The 17,312-nt window shown below is 34.3% G+C and overlaps 2 protein-coding genes across 3 annotated transcripts in view; one reads left to right on the top strand and one right to left on the bottom strand.

Annotated features, from left to right (window-relative positions):
- The first annotated feature begins 801 nt into the window (after positions 1–801).
- Positions 802–17,312, top strand: part of LOC126878533 (oxysterol-binding protein-related protein 1) — a 159,361-nt gene continuing 142,850 nt past the window's right edge. For both annotated transcript variants that reach the window (XM_050641293.1, XM_050641292.1), the window contains exons 1-2: positions 802–934; positions 1,007–1,134. In XM_050641293.1, the coding sequence (XP_050497250.1) occupies positions 1,109–1,134 (26 nt within the window). In that variant the 5' untranslated portion in view covers positions 802–934; positions 1,007–1,108. The remainder of the gene's footprint in view (positions 935–1,006; positions 1,135–17,312) is intronic.
- Positions 13,280–16,916, bottom strand: LOC126878532 (uncharacterized). Its single transcript, XM_050641291.1, has 2 exons — positions 16,728–16,916; positions 13,280–16,652 (listed from the first exon to the last, which is right to left on the bottom strand). The coding sequence occupies exon 2, from the start codon at positions 16,502–16,504 to the stop codon at positions 14,000–14,002; it is 2,505 nt and encodes an 834-aa protein (XP_050497248.1). The 5' UTR covers positions 16,505–16,652; positions 16,728–16,916; the 3' UTR covers positions 13,280–13,999.

Below are 17,312 nucleotides of genomic sequence, written 5' to 3' on the forward strand. Positions count from 1 at the left end.
TCAAATGCTTTCTTAAGGTCCACGAAATATAAATATGCCGGTTTGTTGTATTCCAACGAGTTCTCTTGAACTTGCCTCATTATAAATATAGCGTCAGTGCTTGACCTTTCCGACCTAAAACCTCGTTGTTCTTCTGCTAATGTTATAATTCTTATCACTCGTAGGGTGAAAATAGACAAAATCCGAATCAACTTCTCGGAGACCTTGACCTTTATTCGTACGGTGGTTATTATTAGTATATTAGTCGAAAAAAGTTACTCCCCCTTACTAACAAATAAAGTTTAAGGACATGTTTTGGCATTGACTTTCTTAAGAAGAAATTTACTCTAAGAAATTTCACGTGTTTCTTGCTTTCAACAGTTTGTTTACTAGAATGAATATTTATGTCAAAGTTTTCTTATTTCTTGATGAATTAATACTACAAAAAGAATGTTTTAAGAACAATTATTCAGTCTTCAACCAGGTAAACGTGCCAAGTTGATTTTTTCCAGTACAAGTTGATTTTTGACTACAGTCTGTACGATAATTGACAATTTGTATAGTCCTAAACTATATAAAATCAATTGTGTTAACTATTTCTCTCTCTCTTGTGTCCTAATTTACGAAATATTTTTGTCACTTCGCAATAATAAATGAACGATTGACATTTAATATTTAAATTCGTTGAGGGCTTCAGGTGTAGGTAGCAATATATTAGTTATGCTTTTACAATATACCTACGACCTACACAATGAAGTCCATTTCTGTCTCTTCGCCCTTGCGCAGTTTCGCGTCCCTGCAGGAGACTCTGTTTCTGTTTTCCCAACCGTTTCCCGGTGCTCAGAGAAGAAAACATTTGGTTTTCCACACATCAGCACCACCTTTATAAGGGCGTTTATAATAAGGGCGTCAGAGGTCGATGTGCAACTCTAAAAATTGAGTGCGGGGGTTAGAGGTGAGTTTCAAAACGATTCTCACCGATGCAATTTATAGATCGATACTTCTATAGTAACCGTATGTTTTTCAGTGCATCTCAGGCCAGACCACATGTCGATGGTTCAGTGAGGATAAGGGCAAATGATTTTGTTCTTGTTACCACAGCAAAGGGGTTTGTTGCAAGAGAAGAAGGATGGAACAAGCGGAAAGACAGTACAGGTATGTACTTATCACGTTTTTTTACTAATAACAGGTGTTTTTTATGACTTACGCAATATTTAACGTGTATATTCAAAAATTTTGTAATATCTGGTAGTAAAATAATTTCAGTATTAAAAATTGAATATAAAAAATATAGAGGCACAGAAATTGTTTTGATTTATGGCTGCTATTGATTTTTATGTTTTTGGAATATAAATTTAATGATTTACGCCAACTTCGTATTTTATATGGCTTCATAAAACTCTTTTATTAATATTTTTTTACTACATGCATTGATGGAAAAATGGAACGAAAGGGTGTCTTCATATACCTAACTTTAATACTAATAATACTAAAATAAATATTAAAATTATTATTGAGCAACTTAAAACGTTAATTCCTGAACAGTTTTTTATAACTTAGTTTCTTTCATTGTCTTCTACGGAATTTGACGTTAGTCGATTTGACGAAGCAATAATTTCAGTCTACATACAGGGTGTTTGGTAAAGAATGGGCCATAGCTTAACCTTAGATTCCTGAGGTTAAAATACGTCGATTTAAGCTAACTTACCTTAGTACAAAAGTTGATAATAACCTAAATACAGGGTGTCAAAGTTAAACTTTTATTTTATTTATTTTTGAATATTTCCTGACAGGCATGGGACAACAACACGAAATTTGGTAAGTGGTGCTGGTATTGTACAATCTACTAAATTATGTTAAACAAACATGTCTGGCTACTACCAGAGGCGTACGACGGGGGAACGTGGATAGTTGACCCTTCCCAAATTCTACGCCAATGGCGGAATTGCTATTTTAGTGTAATTTTTTGATTCTACAATACTTTCTATGTAAAAAAACATATTCTTCATTTGTAACGATAAGTTTTATTAATGATAAGCCATTACTTTTCGAGATATTTGAAGCTAAAATCGAAGGAGCATAAAACATTAATCAAAATAAGTGTAAATGTAAAGACTGAAATAGTTTTGTACACACTTATGACAACAGGTAAATAGGGAGAAGAGTATTTTTGAAGTGTGTAAAATAAATAATTCTTAGCTGAGCGCTTTCGGCTTACAAAGCCATCTTCAGAGCTATGGTCAAAAGGTTCAAAATACCACTATGAAGAGAGATGGATCCCATGTATGATATAAAATGCTTCTATTTCTTATGCAGTTTTTTTATTTTTTTTTATTTATTTTATGGAAAAAAACCTTGTCTGACTGTTGTTTTTCCATAAAATAAAAAACTGCATAAGAAATAGAAGCATTTTATATCATACATGGGATCCATCTCTCTTCATAGTGGTATTTTGAACCTTTTGACCATAGCTCTGAAGATGGCTTTGTAAGCCGAAAGCGCTCAGCTAGGAATTATTTATTTTACACACTTCAAAAATACACTTCTCCCTATTTACCTGTCAAAATAAGTGTGCCTTTTCATTTTTAACTTCAAATATCTCGAAAACTAATGACTATCGTTACGAATGAGGAGTATATTATTTGCATAGAAAGTAATGGAGAATCTAAAAATTATGCTAAAATAGCAGTTTCATCAGTGGCGTAGAATTTGGGAAGGGTCAAACATTCACTTTCCCCTGTCAGACGCCTGTGGTATTAAACACAAACGATTATTTAACATAATTTAGTAGGGTGTACAGTGCCTACACTTTCTGCCAAGTATCACACGGATAAGTACCATAAGGATATGTCAAATAGTTTTATAGTACCGGCACACATAGTTCTTAAAGTTTTAAATAAAGAATAAATTATTTAAAAAAAAAAGAATACTTTAAAATAATTTGACATATCCGTGTGATACTTGGCAGAAAGTGTAGGCACTGTACACCCTACTAAATTATGTTAAATAATCGTTTGTGGTTAATACCAGAGGCGTACGACAGGGGAAAGTGAATGGTTGACCCTTTCCAAATTCTAAGCCACTGATGAAACTGCTATTTTAGCATAATTTTTAGATTCTTCAATACTCTCTATAAAAATAATATACTCTTCATTCATAACGATAAAGTCATTAGTTTTCGAGATATTTTTTTTTTTTTTTTTTTTTGTTATGCTTTATTTAACAATCAGAATACATTAGCATCCTATAAGTTAAAGTGTTGGCTTGGGAGCTGGGCCCCTCATTGGCGTGAAGGGACTCCCTCCAATGAAGGAGTCCTAGATAGTCTTCATGTCAGCTGGCCATAATCTCTTCAACCTTCTGGCAATTGGAGCTTGTACTAGCGGCTGTAATACTGCGTTGGGGTGTGTTTCCATTTTCTCGTGGTGTTTGTTGTACCTATCTTTAATGACATCTGTGATGAATGGAACCTTCAGATCTTCATGTAATGTTAAATTCGACACGAACCAAGGTGCATCTGTGATCATGCGTAGTATTTTTGACTGGCTCCTTTGGATGATAGCAATATTAGATTTGCTTGCACATCCCCAGACTTCGATACCATACATCCATATTGGTTTGATTATGGTGTTGTATATCAGCAGTTTATTTTCCAAACTTAGTTTTGATTTTCTACCTATCAACCAGTAGAGTTCTTTGACTTTCATGTCTATTTGTTTTCTCTTCTTTGTTATGTGCACTTTCCAAGTAAGTTTAGAGTCTAGATGTATGCCGAGATATTTGGAAGAGTTGTTTTTAGCAATAATTTTGTTATTTATGTATAGTGATGGACACTGATCTTTTCTTGTAGTAAAGTTGACATGGACGGATTTAGCCTCATTTATCTTAATTTTCCATTTTCTTACCCAATTTTCTAGATTTGCTAAGTCATTTTGTAGGATGTTGGAAGCTTCTACTGGATCTTGGTGAATTGCTAAGATGACGGTGTCATCCGCAAAGGTTCCTATGACAGTGTGTGGAGACGTAGGAATATCTGATGTGAATAATACATATAGAATGGGACCCAGGACACTGCCTTGCGGAACTCCGGCCTTGATTGGGAATTTTTGCGAATATTCATCATTCACTTTTACAAGAAACTGTCTGTCGTGAAGATATGATTCGAGCAGTCGATAGAAGGATAGTGGAAAGATTTTAGATATTTTGTATAAAAGTCCATCATGCCAAACCTTGTCAAAGGCTTGGCTAACATCCAAGAATACTGAGGGACAGTATTGTTTTTGTTCTATTGCTAAATTTATTGAATGTGTTATTCTGTGTATTTGCTGAACTGTTGAGTGGCCTTGTCGAAAACCAAATTGGTGTGATGGAATCCAATCCTCAGGGAGTACTTCCTTATTTATTCTTTGAAGTATGAGTCTTTCTAGTAGTTTTGACATAACTGGCAATAAGCTGATTGGCCGATAAGATGAAACTTCGTTTGGGTTTTTGCCTGCCTTCAGTATTAAAATTATTTCTGCTGTTTTGAGTTGCGTCGGCCAGTAGTTTAGTCTCAGGATAGCATTGAAAATGTACATCATGAGTATGACTCCTCTGCGTGGCAGTTCTTTTAACATTTTGGAGGTTATTTTATCGATCCCTGGAGATTTTCTTGGATTTAGGAAGTTTAGTTCATTTTGAACTTCCTTTACAGAAAGTTGTTTGGTTGCGGGTATGTTGTTTGGGATATTTGAGAGATGTCTAGCTATTTCGTCATCAACTACATCACAGTTCGGTGTGAATACATTGGATAAGTATGCACCAAATAGTGAAGCCTTTTCTTTATCGCTTCTTGCCCATATAGCTGCAGGATTGCTGGAGTCACGTACAGGAGAATTCTGCATTTGAGGCTTGTTTTTGAATTTGCATGGTTTCCAGATGGAGTTATCACTTCGGTTAAGACCCTTCAAATATTCATTAAATGAACTTTCACGCAGTTCTTTAATTTTTGCTTTTAGTCGACTACTGGCTCGGTTGTACACTGTTCTGTCAACAGGGGCTTGCGTGCGTTGTAATCTAGCTCTTGCTTTTCGTTTTAGAGCTATGAGTTCCTTCACTTCTTTAGGTACAGAAATGTCTTTCTTTTGGATAGTGGGACGAGGAGTGGCTTGTTGTACTGATTCTATTAGGAGGTCATTAAAAGTTGTGATCGCCCCTTCGACTTCATTGGGTTCCTTTAGTCTGATGTCGAGTTTTACTTTTTCTTCAATTCTGGTACGATATTCTTCCCATTTGGTTTTCTTATTATGTAGTCTTGTGGGAGTTTTTCTATGTAACGCTGCTGTTCCTATTGAAGCTATTATCGGAGAGTGGTCAGAAGAAAGATCATGGCTTGGTATTACGTCTAAGTAAGGAGCTGGTAACCCATTTGTCACAAAAAAGTCAAGCAAGTCAGGAGTTTTAGCAGGATCAGTTGGCCAGTAAGTTGGAGTTCCTGTTGACAGGAATGCGTAATGCTTCTCTTGAATCACTGATGCCAATTCTCTACCTTTGGTTGTTGTAAGCCTAGACCCCCATAAAATGTGTTTGCTATTGTAATCACCGCCCGCAATAAATTTGGATCCTAGTGTATCGAAAAAATCACTGAAATGTTCCTTTTTTATGTTGTGTCGTGGTGGACAGTAGACGGCGGCAACTTTTAGATTATATGAGTCCATGCAGACGTTGACAGTTGTGGCTTGTAGAAAATTTTCAGCATATTTTGGCATTTCATGGTGCTTTATTGTGTTCTTTATTAGGATAGCAGTACCAGCATGTGCAGTGTTGTCTGGGTGATTGCTGTGATATGTTGTGTAATGTGGAATGTAAAAGTAGGATCTGTCAGTGAAGTGTGTTTCGCTGATGAGAAGCAGGTCTATGGAATTGTGTTTTAGAAATATTTCAACTTCTTGTTTGTGATGTAGAATGCCGTTGGCATTCCACAGTGCTATTCTAATAAACTTAATGAATTTTATTTATTAACGTAGTAAGCATATTCATCACCATGGTGTTTTGATGAATAAGTTGCTGAAACATGGCTTTGAATTCGTCTAAGAATCTATGTAGCATATCTGTTGTGGTGTCACATTGATTCTGCTGAGTATAATTGTTGGATGCTACATTTGCATAGGTCACATTATTTCTTACCGGCGTTGTTGTTGGCTTGGTGGTAAGATTAGGATGGGCATTTGGGCAACCCTGACTGCTGACTGGCTGTACATTTTGCCTATTATTTTGATTATTAGGGCGTCTCATTATGTTGTGATAGTAGCTACAACCTTTATAGTTGGCTGTATGGGCACCTCCACAAAGTGCACATGTTGCTGGAGTGTTCCTTGTTTTTGTGCAGGTTGATGTACTATGGGCTCCCCCACACTTAACGCAGACAAAAGGTTTATAACAGTAACCCTTGGTGTGTCCATATTGTTGGCATCGCGTGCATTGAGCTGGTCCATAGTTAGGTTTTGGAGGTTCTACCTGTATGATTAAATTTTGCATTTTTTGTATTTTATATACGTCTTTGTTATTTACCGCAGGCTCTAAATCCACAAAGAACAGATTAAGAGGCTCCTTAGTTCTTTTGTCCTTGGCATTGAGAATATTTCTGACTTGATGGCCTTTTGCGTTGAGTTCTTTCACTATTTCTTTTGTATCCATAGTGTGGTGAAGGTGTCTGATCACTACTCGGAATGCACGTTCTTCTTTGAGTTGGTATGTGTGGTGTACAATTTTTTTCTCACGCATATACGTTACTAGTTGCCTGTAAGACTCAACAGTATCACTAATTATTTTAATTGTATTATCTGCAAGTGTTTTTGTACTGTAGTGCACATCATCAATGGCATCTCTTAAACTTACTATCATTTTCTGGTAATCTGTTACTCCGTACACAAATATTGGAGGAGGTTTTATAGTTTTAGCTTCGGTGATATCTATTTGTTGGTCTGTTTGACTCTCTTCTACAGTTTCTTCTACAGGAAGCTGACTATATCTATTGCTTATATCTATGTCGAAGTTTTGTGAGTTGCTTCTTCTGATCTTCCTTCTTTTTGTATTCGTTACTTGTTGCCATTCGTTCTCGTTGGCTGCGTGTTGTTCCATCTCCTCATCGTCACTTGTAGAGGACAATCTGTGATAATATTTCTGACTGGTTGATGGTATATGTTGTGATTTTTGGATCATTGGTACCTGATGTATGTAATTTTGTTGATTAATTGGTACCTGCTGAGTGGAATTTGCTTGAGAAGCATCAAAATGTTGTTGAGATAAACAAGAATTATTATTATTCAATGCTGCTTGAGTTATTGGTTGAGAATTAATAAATTGTTGTACTTGCATATTTGTATCTGCTACACCCTGTATGTTGGTTTGCGAAACTGGCTGGCTATAGGAATCTCCAGGTCCATTACTAGCTGGTAACACATTCATGTTTTTATTTCACTTAAATTAGCACTGGGTTCAAAAACTCATTAAATTTCAATGTAAATGAAAATAAATATTTCATTAATTGTTTTTAAATTGTAGGTATCGGTTTTTAACAAAAATTCCGGTTCGAAATTTTTATCGTGGCGTACGTTGCTTGATGATTAAGGCAATACATCCGCACAGCACGAGAGGCGATTCGGTACGTTCGAGATATTTGAAGTTAAAAATGAAAAGGCACACTTATTTTGATTAATGTATTATGCTCCTTAGTTTTTAGCTTCAAATATCTCGAAAACTAATGGCTTTATCGTTACGAATGAATAGTATGTTATTTACATAGAAAGTATTGGAGAATCAAAAAATTGCACTAAAATAGCAATTCCGCCAGTGGCGTAGAATTTGGGAAGGGGCAGCCATTCACGTTCCCCCGTCGTACGCCTCTGGTAGTAGCCAGAAACGTTTGTTTAACCTAATTTAGTAGATTGTACAATATCAGCACCACTTACCAAATTTCGTGTTGTTGTCCCAAGCCTGTCAGGAAATATTCAAAAATAAATAAAATAAAAGTTTAATTTTGACACCCTCTATTTCGAGAATCTATTTTGTTGATATAAATTTCATTCCATTGTTCATTTTTTAAAACCTGTTTTAGTTTTCCCATAATAAGATTTTTAATTATGACTGGAGATTTAGATGTAACAAATTTTTGAGTTCCATTATTTATAAAAACGGCTGGCGTAAATTGATCAGTCATGTCAGTATGGAAACGATAGGATTAATATTAACTTACTGTTTTAACAGTCCATTATTTTTTTAAAAAGTTTCAACATCAAAAGTAAGTAAGTTACGATCAAAATAATGTTGATATCTTTTTTTTTGGTTTGTAAACAAAAATCGTGAAAATCACAGTCTAATTAGCATCCAAAATGAAATTAATGGTTACCGCTTCACAAATTACTTTACTTATGTCTTGTTTATAAGATATATAAGATTCGTTGGTTCAAAATGCTTATCTTTGAAAAGGAGGTATGCAAATTTTGAACAGCCATATCTTATATACCTAGTCAATTTTTGTATTACAGGAAAACAAATAGTCCAAAATATTCACAATAGCAAAACCAATATTTTCTTACTAGTTGAGATTTTTGGTATCACCGATATTTTTTAAGTTATTTAAAAAAAATTTTTTCAAAATTGAAAAAAAAATTAAAACCAATATTTTTCAAAAATGAGCACTTTGAACCGATAAGAATATTATGTGTTCGAGATATTCTAATGTATATCTAGCTTTTTTAATCTATGTAGATTAATAAATATTCATCATTCTCAACTCATGTAAGATGAAAATTACATAATTAGAATTATTTAAACATTATTTGAAATTATTCTTGAAAAACAAATAGCAAAACAGATTTTTCCAGTTAAGGTACTCTTTTTAAAAATATATATACGGTATAACGATAATAAATACTAAGAAACTTATAATTTGGAATTTCCATCCCTTCCTTACTCTGTAATTATGTGATAACAAGTCTGCCAACAAGCATCCCAACATCAGAATATTTTATAAGACGGTCTAGGCTATCATCTCGTTCTAATTCGAGCTATAGTAATAATAATTGGACATAATTGGATAACACGACAATTTGATAATTCTGATACCTAAACAGGATATATGCAAGACAGTAATAATTATAGACGTATCATAATCTTATCTTATCTAATCAAGACTTAAAAAACACACAAAACAATAATGGATGATTATCAAAATAAATTTGTTTAAGCAAAGGAAGTCAATCAATCGTTGATTCAACACATAAATATATTAGGAAATATTGGAAAAAGCTACAAAAAAAACATTGAAATATGTACCGGGTGTCTCAAAAGAATGGCTCTCGGCCATATCTCAGGAACCGTTTATAGTACAGCTTTGAAAAAAAAATATTTATAACAAAAGTTGCCTCGGGACAAGCCTGGAAATTATTTTCATAATTATAGGTTCACCGTTAGAGGGCGTAATTGAATATCAAAAATTTAAAAATCTAAATTTTACAAAATTTACCTAATGAAAGGGCACTGGAAATCTAATGATCGTATTCTTCATAAAAATCTGCGCATATTTGATTTCACAAGTTTAAGTCTACCTTTGCAAATAATAGGTGGGGGTGAGTGGGAAACTTCTTATGGAAAAATGGCTGTAAGTCCGGATCTGCTAAATCGAATTTTGCATACTTGGTCTTGTTGAAAACAGCTATTTTTCGTCAATGTAAGAGTCTTATTTTTGAAATAGCCTAATAAGCAATATGCCAGCTAGTAGGCGTTATTTAATTATTTTCGGAAATTTAGTTTTCTTTGGAGAATATTAAATACAAGTATGCATTTTTAATCCTGTATTACAAAATAAGACCAAATTAGCAACATAATACCGAAAACCTCATGTCGATACCTACCTTTTTTCTATCTCGAGATATTTTAAGAAACATGTAAATTTTAAACAACTGTTAATGTCACCGGTAACCGGTAAAGTTAAGGAAAAGTAGTGTGCAATGGAAAAATCAAAGAAACGTTTTCCAAATGTAAACGTATACAATTAATTAAAACAACAAGACAAACAACACTATAAAATATAACAAAGAAATAAAAGCAACTACTTACTTAGTGACGACCTGAATTTTCAAATTGTTGCCCATCATTTACTCTTTCAAGAGTAGATTGAACAGCAGTCTCAATTTCTGCTTTCGCAATGCTTTGAATGGCGTTTCGTATTCTCTAGATTCTAGATCATGTTTTCTCGAGTAGTGGGCCTAGCGGCAAAAACAATGTCTTTAATCCGTCCGCATAAATAAAAGTCTAAAACAGTTAATCTGTTCCTATTCGGTCTACTCTTGAAAGAGTAAATGCTTGCTTGCATCGAAAATGATGGGCAACAATTTGAACATTTAGGCAGTCACTAAGACTAAGTAAGTAGTTGTTTTATTTCTTTGTTATATTTTATAGTGTTGTTTGTCTTATTGTTGTTTTAATTAATTATATACGTTTACATCTGGAGAATGTTTATTTGTTTTGTTCCATAGCACACTACTTTTCCTTAACCTCGTTTACCGGTGACAATATCAGTTATGTTTAAAATTTACACATTTCTTAAGATATCTAGAGGTAGAAAAAATGTATAGACATGCGGTTTTCGATATTATGTTGCTAGTTTGGTCTAATTTTGTAATACAGGATTAAAAATTCATACTTTTCATACAAAAATTCATGCATATTGTATTTAATATTTTCCAAAGAAAACTAGATTTCTGAAAATAATTAAATAACGCCTCCAAGCTTGCATATTACTTATTAGGCAATTTCGAAAATAAGACACTTACATTGACGAAAAAGAGATGTTTTCAACAAGACCAAGTATGCAAGATTCGATTTAGCAGAACCGGACTTACAGTCATTTTTTCATAAAAAGGTTCCCACTCACCCCCACCTCTTATTTGCAAAGGTAGACTTAAACTTGTGAAATCAAATATGCGCAGAATTTTATAAAGAATACCATGATTGGATTTATAGTGGCCTTTCATTAGGTAAATTTTGTAAAATTTTGATTTTTTAATTTTTGATATTCAATTACGCCCTCTAGCGGTGGTCCTACAATTATGAAAATAATTTCCAGGCTTTTGACGAGTCAACTTTTGTTATAAATATTTTTTTCTCAAAGCTGTATTATAAACTGTTCCTGAGATATGGCCGAGAGCCATTCTTATTGGGACATCCGGTACATGTAGATTTAAAATGAACTTTTGACGAAGTTAAACAAAGACAATTATTAAATGTTCTAGAAAAATATGATAAATATCAAAAATAAGGAACAAGATAAAACTTACCATGAAAGAATCTTATTCTTCTTCTCGTAGCACTACAATCCCGCGAAGGTCTTGGCTGACTTCACAAATCGCTTCCATCTCGAGTGGTCGTCCATGACAGATGAATCAGTAAGCAGCTCCATTGTTCTTAAATTTTACCATATGCTATCTCTCCACCGCATTCGTGCACGTCCTAAGGGAGTCTATGGACATGACCAGCCCATCCTAGACGTTGGGATTTAATATCTTGGACTATGTCGCTTGCCCTATACATGTTTGACCTCGGCATTTGTTCTCATTTGGTATAGGCCCAGTATAAAGAGGGACAGTAGAACCACTCTCCGAAAAATTGGAAGTAAAATCTGTAGTCGCGCATGGCGACCGCGCAATGTTCCCAGTCGCTTTTGCCCCACTCTCGCATTGCTAGTCGCATAGAAACGTACGGCTTTTAACAGGGAAACCCGCATCCACCACTGGTGAATTACCAATTGCGTACTGCCGGTATTACTTCCTGAGATCAAAGCGCCGACAGAGGAGTGATTTTACTGGAACCTCTATATACTGTGGTATAGGTTAGTATTCGGATCGTGATAAGGTCCAAATATTCTTCTGAGGATTTTTCTGTCAAAACAGCTGAGTTTTTTCCATTACTTTGGATTACTTTCCATTACTTTCCAAGCTCACTACTGGTCCAGATGGCATCCCAAATTTCCTGTTGTGTTTGTACGATTGTTGTGCCATTATTTTTATTATTTAATAAATCCTTGGAAACTTCGACGTTTCCGATGGCCTGGAAGGAAAGTTATATAGTACCTGTATTTAAGAGTAGTCTGAAGGATAATGTTGAAAATTACCATGGTGTCTGCATCCAATCTGCTATTCCTAAGCTGTTTGACTGCCTTGTAGCTAAGCAGCTTTCTTGGTCTTGTCGATATTTACTGTCTGAGTCACAACATGGTTTTTGCAAAAATAAGTCCACTGCGACAAGTTTGGTATGCTATCAGTCTGACCTTCTTACTCAGATGGAGGATCGTAAGGAAATCGATGCAATATACACAGATTTCTCTAAGACCTTTGATCGTGTGGATCATCAGGTTCTTTTGTGTAAGTTGGTCTTGTTTGGTTTTCGTGCTGAATTTGTGGAGTGGATAAAAAATTACTTAACGGGTCGCAGTCAAAGGGTGAAGATTGGTAGTCATCTCTCCGATGAAATAAAAGTAAGCTCTGGAGTTTCTAAGGGTGGTCATACTTCACCTCTCCTTTTTAACATCTTTGTTAATGATATAATTGACTGCTTTCGTAATAGTAAGTGTTTAATGTTTTCTGATGATTTAAAATTCTGGAGAGTTATAGAAACGATTAGAGACCAAAATTTGCTAAAGGAGGATTTAGACTGTCTGCATGCCTGATGTGTTCAAAATAGACTTAATTTAAATACCAATAAGTGCTCTTTCATAAGTTTTACACATAAGGTTGGGAGAGTTGAAACTGGTTATTCTATATGTAGCCAACCACACAATCGCGTTTCTTTCATTAAAGACTTAGGTGTCATTATGGATGAAAAACTTTCTTTTGTAGAACACATTAATACTATTTCTGTGAAGGCATCTAAGCTTCTAGGTTTTGTTATGAAAAATTGTAAGTAACGAGATTGGTTTATTGCTCAATTGTTAGAACCTTGTTGGAGTACTGTTCGGTAGTTTGGTCCCCTTACTATCAAAACCATATCAATACGGTCGAGAGGATCCAACATAAATTTTTGAGATTTTGTGCTTACCATGTTCACACTACCATTACAAATCATGATTATTCCTCTATTGAACAACAATTATTATCTTTACCCCCACTTAAGAACCGTCGTGATATATCAGGTGCTATATTTATATATAAAATCATACATCGATTTATTGATTGTCCAAACCTGTTAAATCACATTAACTTTAAGGTTCCAAACCAAGCTCTACGTTACCACAATGTTTTTAACATTCCTTTCCACAGAACAACATTATGGTATTCACAACCCATTGGATAGATACATGGAGCTATTAAATGAATTTGATTATGATATTTTCAATTTAACTTTAACTCGGTTCAAAAGATCTCTTGCTTTGTGACATGCTTTGTGATATATATATATATAAGGAAAAGAAGTCTTTGCTGACAACGTAGAAAACGGAATTCTGAGGTTATTGGGATATGCAGCGGTGAAATAAGTGTACTCTTTTAACTAAGTTTCAAGCTTTCGAAAATGTTTATTTTCATCATCAGGAATAACTGAAATAAAGTGCTACTGTTAGTACAGCATCCTCGAAAACATACAGTACAAGGTGTAAAGGTTTAAAAACTTACGTTATTGAGATTTGCTTTCCGTGGATGTTATACTCACAGGTGACAAATTCACGCACCACTCATTGATTGAGTCAAATATTAAAAAATACATGGTGTAAAAGACCAAATTGACAAATTATTTTCTACACTAACACATAAGAAAAAGACAATTAAAAAGGTTTACATGCCACGTGTGCCGGCAAGTGTGAAATGTGAGGTTAGAAGTCAATGTCATTCCTGGACATACGCAAATGACACCACTTCTTCTTTTTTCTTTGTCTTATGTAGTACTAATACTTTAAGAATACACATCAAAAATTTACCAGAGTTTTGTTTGAAGTTAAAAACCAAAATTATAAATAATTTACATTTCAATGTACTGAAAGCTGGAAACTTTACAATGAATCAGTTGAAAAGACATCATTGAAATGAGGATAGTTGTCCAAACATAATAGATATGAGTAAATAGAGCTTAATTGATTTATGTCACTCCTTTTGTTCATTGCATTAGAATTCTGCGAAATGAAAGCCATCTCTAAGAACAGTCTTTTAGTATAGTTGGATTCAGAAGCTAAAACTCTGACCGATTCGTAATTCATTTTGTGATGTTCTTTATTAACATGTTCGGCAAGAGCAGATCTTTCAGGATATAATCTGCTATCACTGCGGTGACTAACTAAACGACTACCTAAATTGCGTGCGGTTTGTCCAACATATACCAAATTACAGTTGTTACAGGGAATCTGGTAGACAACGTTAGAACAATCCCTAATGTCACTCTTGTCCTTAACCTTTGAAAATATAGATCGTGAAGTTAAAGATGTTTTAAAGGCTATTTTCAAGTTAGGGATGTCTTTAAACAGTCTAGCCAGTCTGGGTGTTATGCCTTTCACGTATTTTAAAGAAGTATATAAACAATTGGCATTTTGTTCTCCGCTTGTAACAGTAATTTGCAACTCATCATTGTGGCGTATTATGTCAGGGGTCAAACTGAATAATATCTTGGTGACTAGGTGTTTTGGATAAGAGTTGTCGATAAAAAGGTTAGACAGGATTCTCAGGTTCTTCTGATGGCAAGAAGGATCACTGATAGCTATGATTCTAGCCTTCATTTGCTTAATCAAGTTGATTTTTATTGAGTGTCGATGATATGACCAATAGTTAAGAAAACGTCCAGAACTATGAGGTTTTCTATGCCAGTCAATTCTCAGGGAGTTGTTATGGGTTCTAATGAACCGGGTATCAAGAAAGGGGACTGAGCATAGATCATCCTCATGTTCAATTGTGAACTGTAATAGAGGGTCATAACTATTGAATACTTGCAAAATTTCAGCTGATCTATTGCTAGGAATAGCGAGGATTAAGTCATCCACATACTTTTTAACAAAAGGAATATAGAAGGACAATTCTGGGATCACCATATCCAGTAAATGATCCATCACATAACAGGCCAGAATGGGAGAGATAGTACCTCCCATAGGAGTCCCTTGTGTTTGTCTAAACACAGTATTATTAAATGTGAAATAGGTGTTGTTAAAAAGAAAGGAGATGAGTTTTTTGAAAGATTCCAAGCTAATATTGCAATGAGAACTAATAAAATTCCAATTGTTTTCAACAGCTATTAAGGCTGCATCTAGATGTACATTAGTGAACAAAGAGACTACATCCAGACTGATAATAACATAGCCCTCAGGTAACTGATAGTTGTTAAAGCTGTTAAAGACATCAAAAGAACTTTTTACGTCATATTCATTAGAGACATATGCATTGGTCAAAATCTCAGTCAAAAAAGATGCTAATAAATTAGTAGGTGAACCAATGCATGCAACAATGGGACGTACCGAAAGCTGTGGTTTATGAATCTTAGGTAAAGCGTAAAACTTGGGTATGACACCCTTATACCCTGTTAATTTTTTCTTTGTATCATCATCTATTTGTCCCGAACTGCATAATTCCTTGATGAGGTTATTGCATTTAGTTTGAACAGTATTAGTTGGATCTCTGTTCAATCTCTCATATATGTTATCAGAATTTAGCAATTGGAGACATAGATCTAAGTATCTCTGCTTCTCCAGAACTACAGTTACATTACATTTGTCAGAAGGCATGACAATAATGTTAGTGTTTTCACTAAGAAACTTACGAGTTTTATGTAACATAGCTCTGTAGAAGTTAAAGCTACTCTTACTGTTATTTTTATGTACATAATCAGTAATGATGTACGTAGATTTAGCTACTAGCACGTCCCTCAGTTGTGCATCCGTGACAGAGTGCATAATTGTTTCAACGTCAGCCAACATATCCCTGATAGGGATATCTTTCCCTACAATAGGTTCTATACTGAACTTTGGACCCAAAGACAAAAATCTAGAAATATCATCGGGCAAGGTTACATTGGAGAGGTTCTTAATCCAACCCGGTTTTGTCTTTAGTTTCAAGTTCAGTTCTTGATTAAATAATCTATTATATTTGTTAGTATTTACTAATTTGGTTTTATGAAAAGTTTTGTTATATAAAACTTGTTGTTTACTAGAAAAGTTGTTAAAAATGAATTCAGAAGTAAAGTCAATGATGTCTCTTTTGAGTTTAGATAAATTAGACTCTAAATTGTTAATGACTTTAATGCAATTAGAAATTTCTAAATTCAAAATTCTGTTTTCTAACCTGGTAAATTGTAAAGCATCCTTGTTCGACTGGATGTCCTGTCTTTGTAATAATTTAGTGATGGATGAAGTGGAGTGTATGATGTGTGTAGGTGAAATGTTTGATGATCTACATCTTAATAAAAAACATCTTTTATTGTATTCTCTTGCCAATTTTTGTTTAGTCTTTGACCAATCCTTGAGTGCCCGTACAGCGAGGTCACCATAGCGATATGCGATGTTCTGATAAAATCCCATGCCTTAAAAAGAAAAGGAAAAGAAGTCTTTGCTGACAACGTAGAAAACGGAATTCTGAGGTTATTGGGATATGCAGCGGTGAAATAAGTGTACTCTTTTAACTAAGTTTCAAGCTTTCGAAAATGTTTATTTTCATCATCAGGAATAACTGAAATAAAGTGCTACTGTTAGTACAGCATCCTCGAAAACATACAGTACAAGGTGTAAAGGTTTAAAAACTTACGTTATTGAGATTTGCTTTCCGTGGATGTTATACTCACAGGTGACAAATTCACGCACCACTCATTGATTGAGTCAAATATTAAAAAATACATGGTGTAAAAGACCAAATTGACAAATTATTTTCTACACTAACACATAAGAAAAAGACAATTAAAAAGGTTTACATGCCACGTGTGCCGGCAAGTGTGAAATGTGAGGTTAGAAGTCAATGTCATTCCTGGACATACGCAAATGACACCACTTCTTCTTTTTTCTTTGTCTTATGTAGTACTAATACTTTAAGAATACACATCAAAATTTACCAGAGTTTTGTTTGAAGTTAAAAACCAAAATTATAAATAATTTACATTTCAATGTACTGAAAGCTGGAAACTTTACAATGAATCAGTTGAAAAGACATCATTGAAATGAGGATAGTTGTCCAAACATAATAGATATGAGTAAATAGAGCTTAATTGATTTATGTCACTCCTTTTGTTCATTGCATTAGAATTCTGCGAAATGAAAGCCATCTCTAAGAACAGTCTTTTAGTATAGTTGGATTCAGAAGCTAAAACTCTGACCGATTCGTAATTCATTTTGTGAT

Source organism: Diabrotica virgifera, chromosome 10 (assembly GCF_917563875.1).
Source record: "Diabrotica virgifera virgifera chromosome 10, PGI_DIABVI_V3a".
Classification (NCBI taxonomy): domain Eukaryota; kingdom Metazoa; phylum Arthropoda; class Insecta; order Coleoptera; family Chrysomelidae; genus Diabrotica; species Diabrotica virgifera.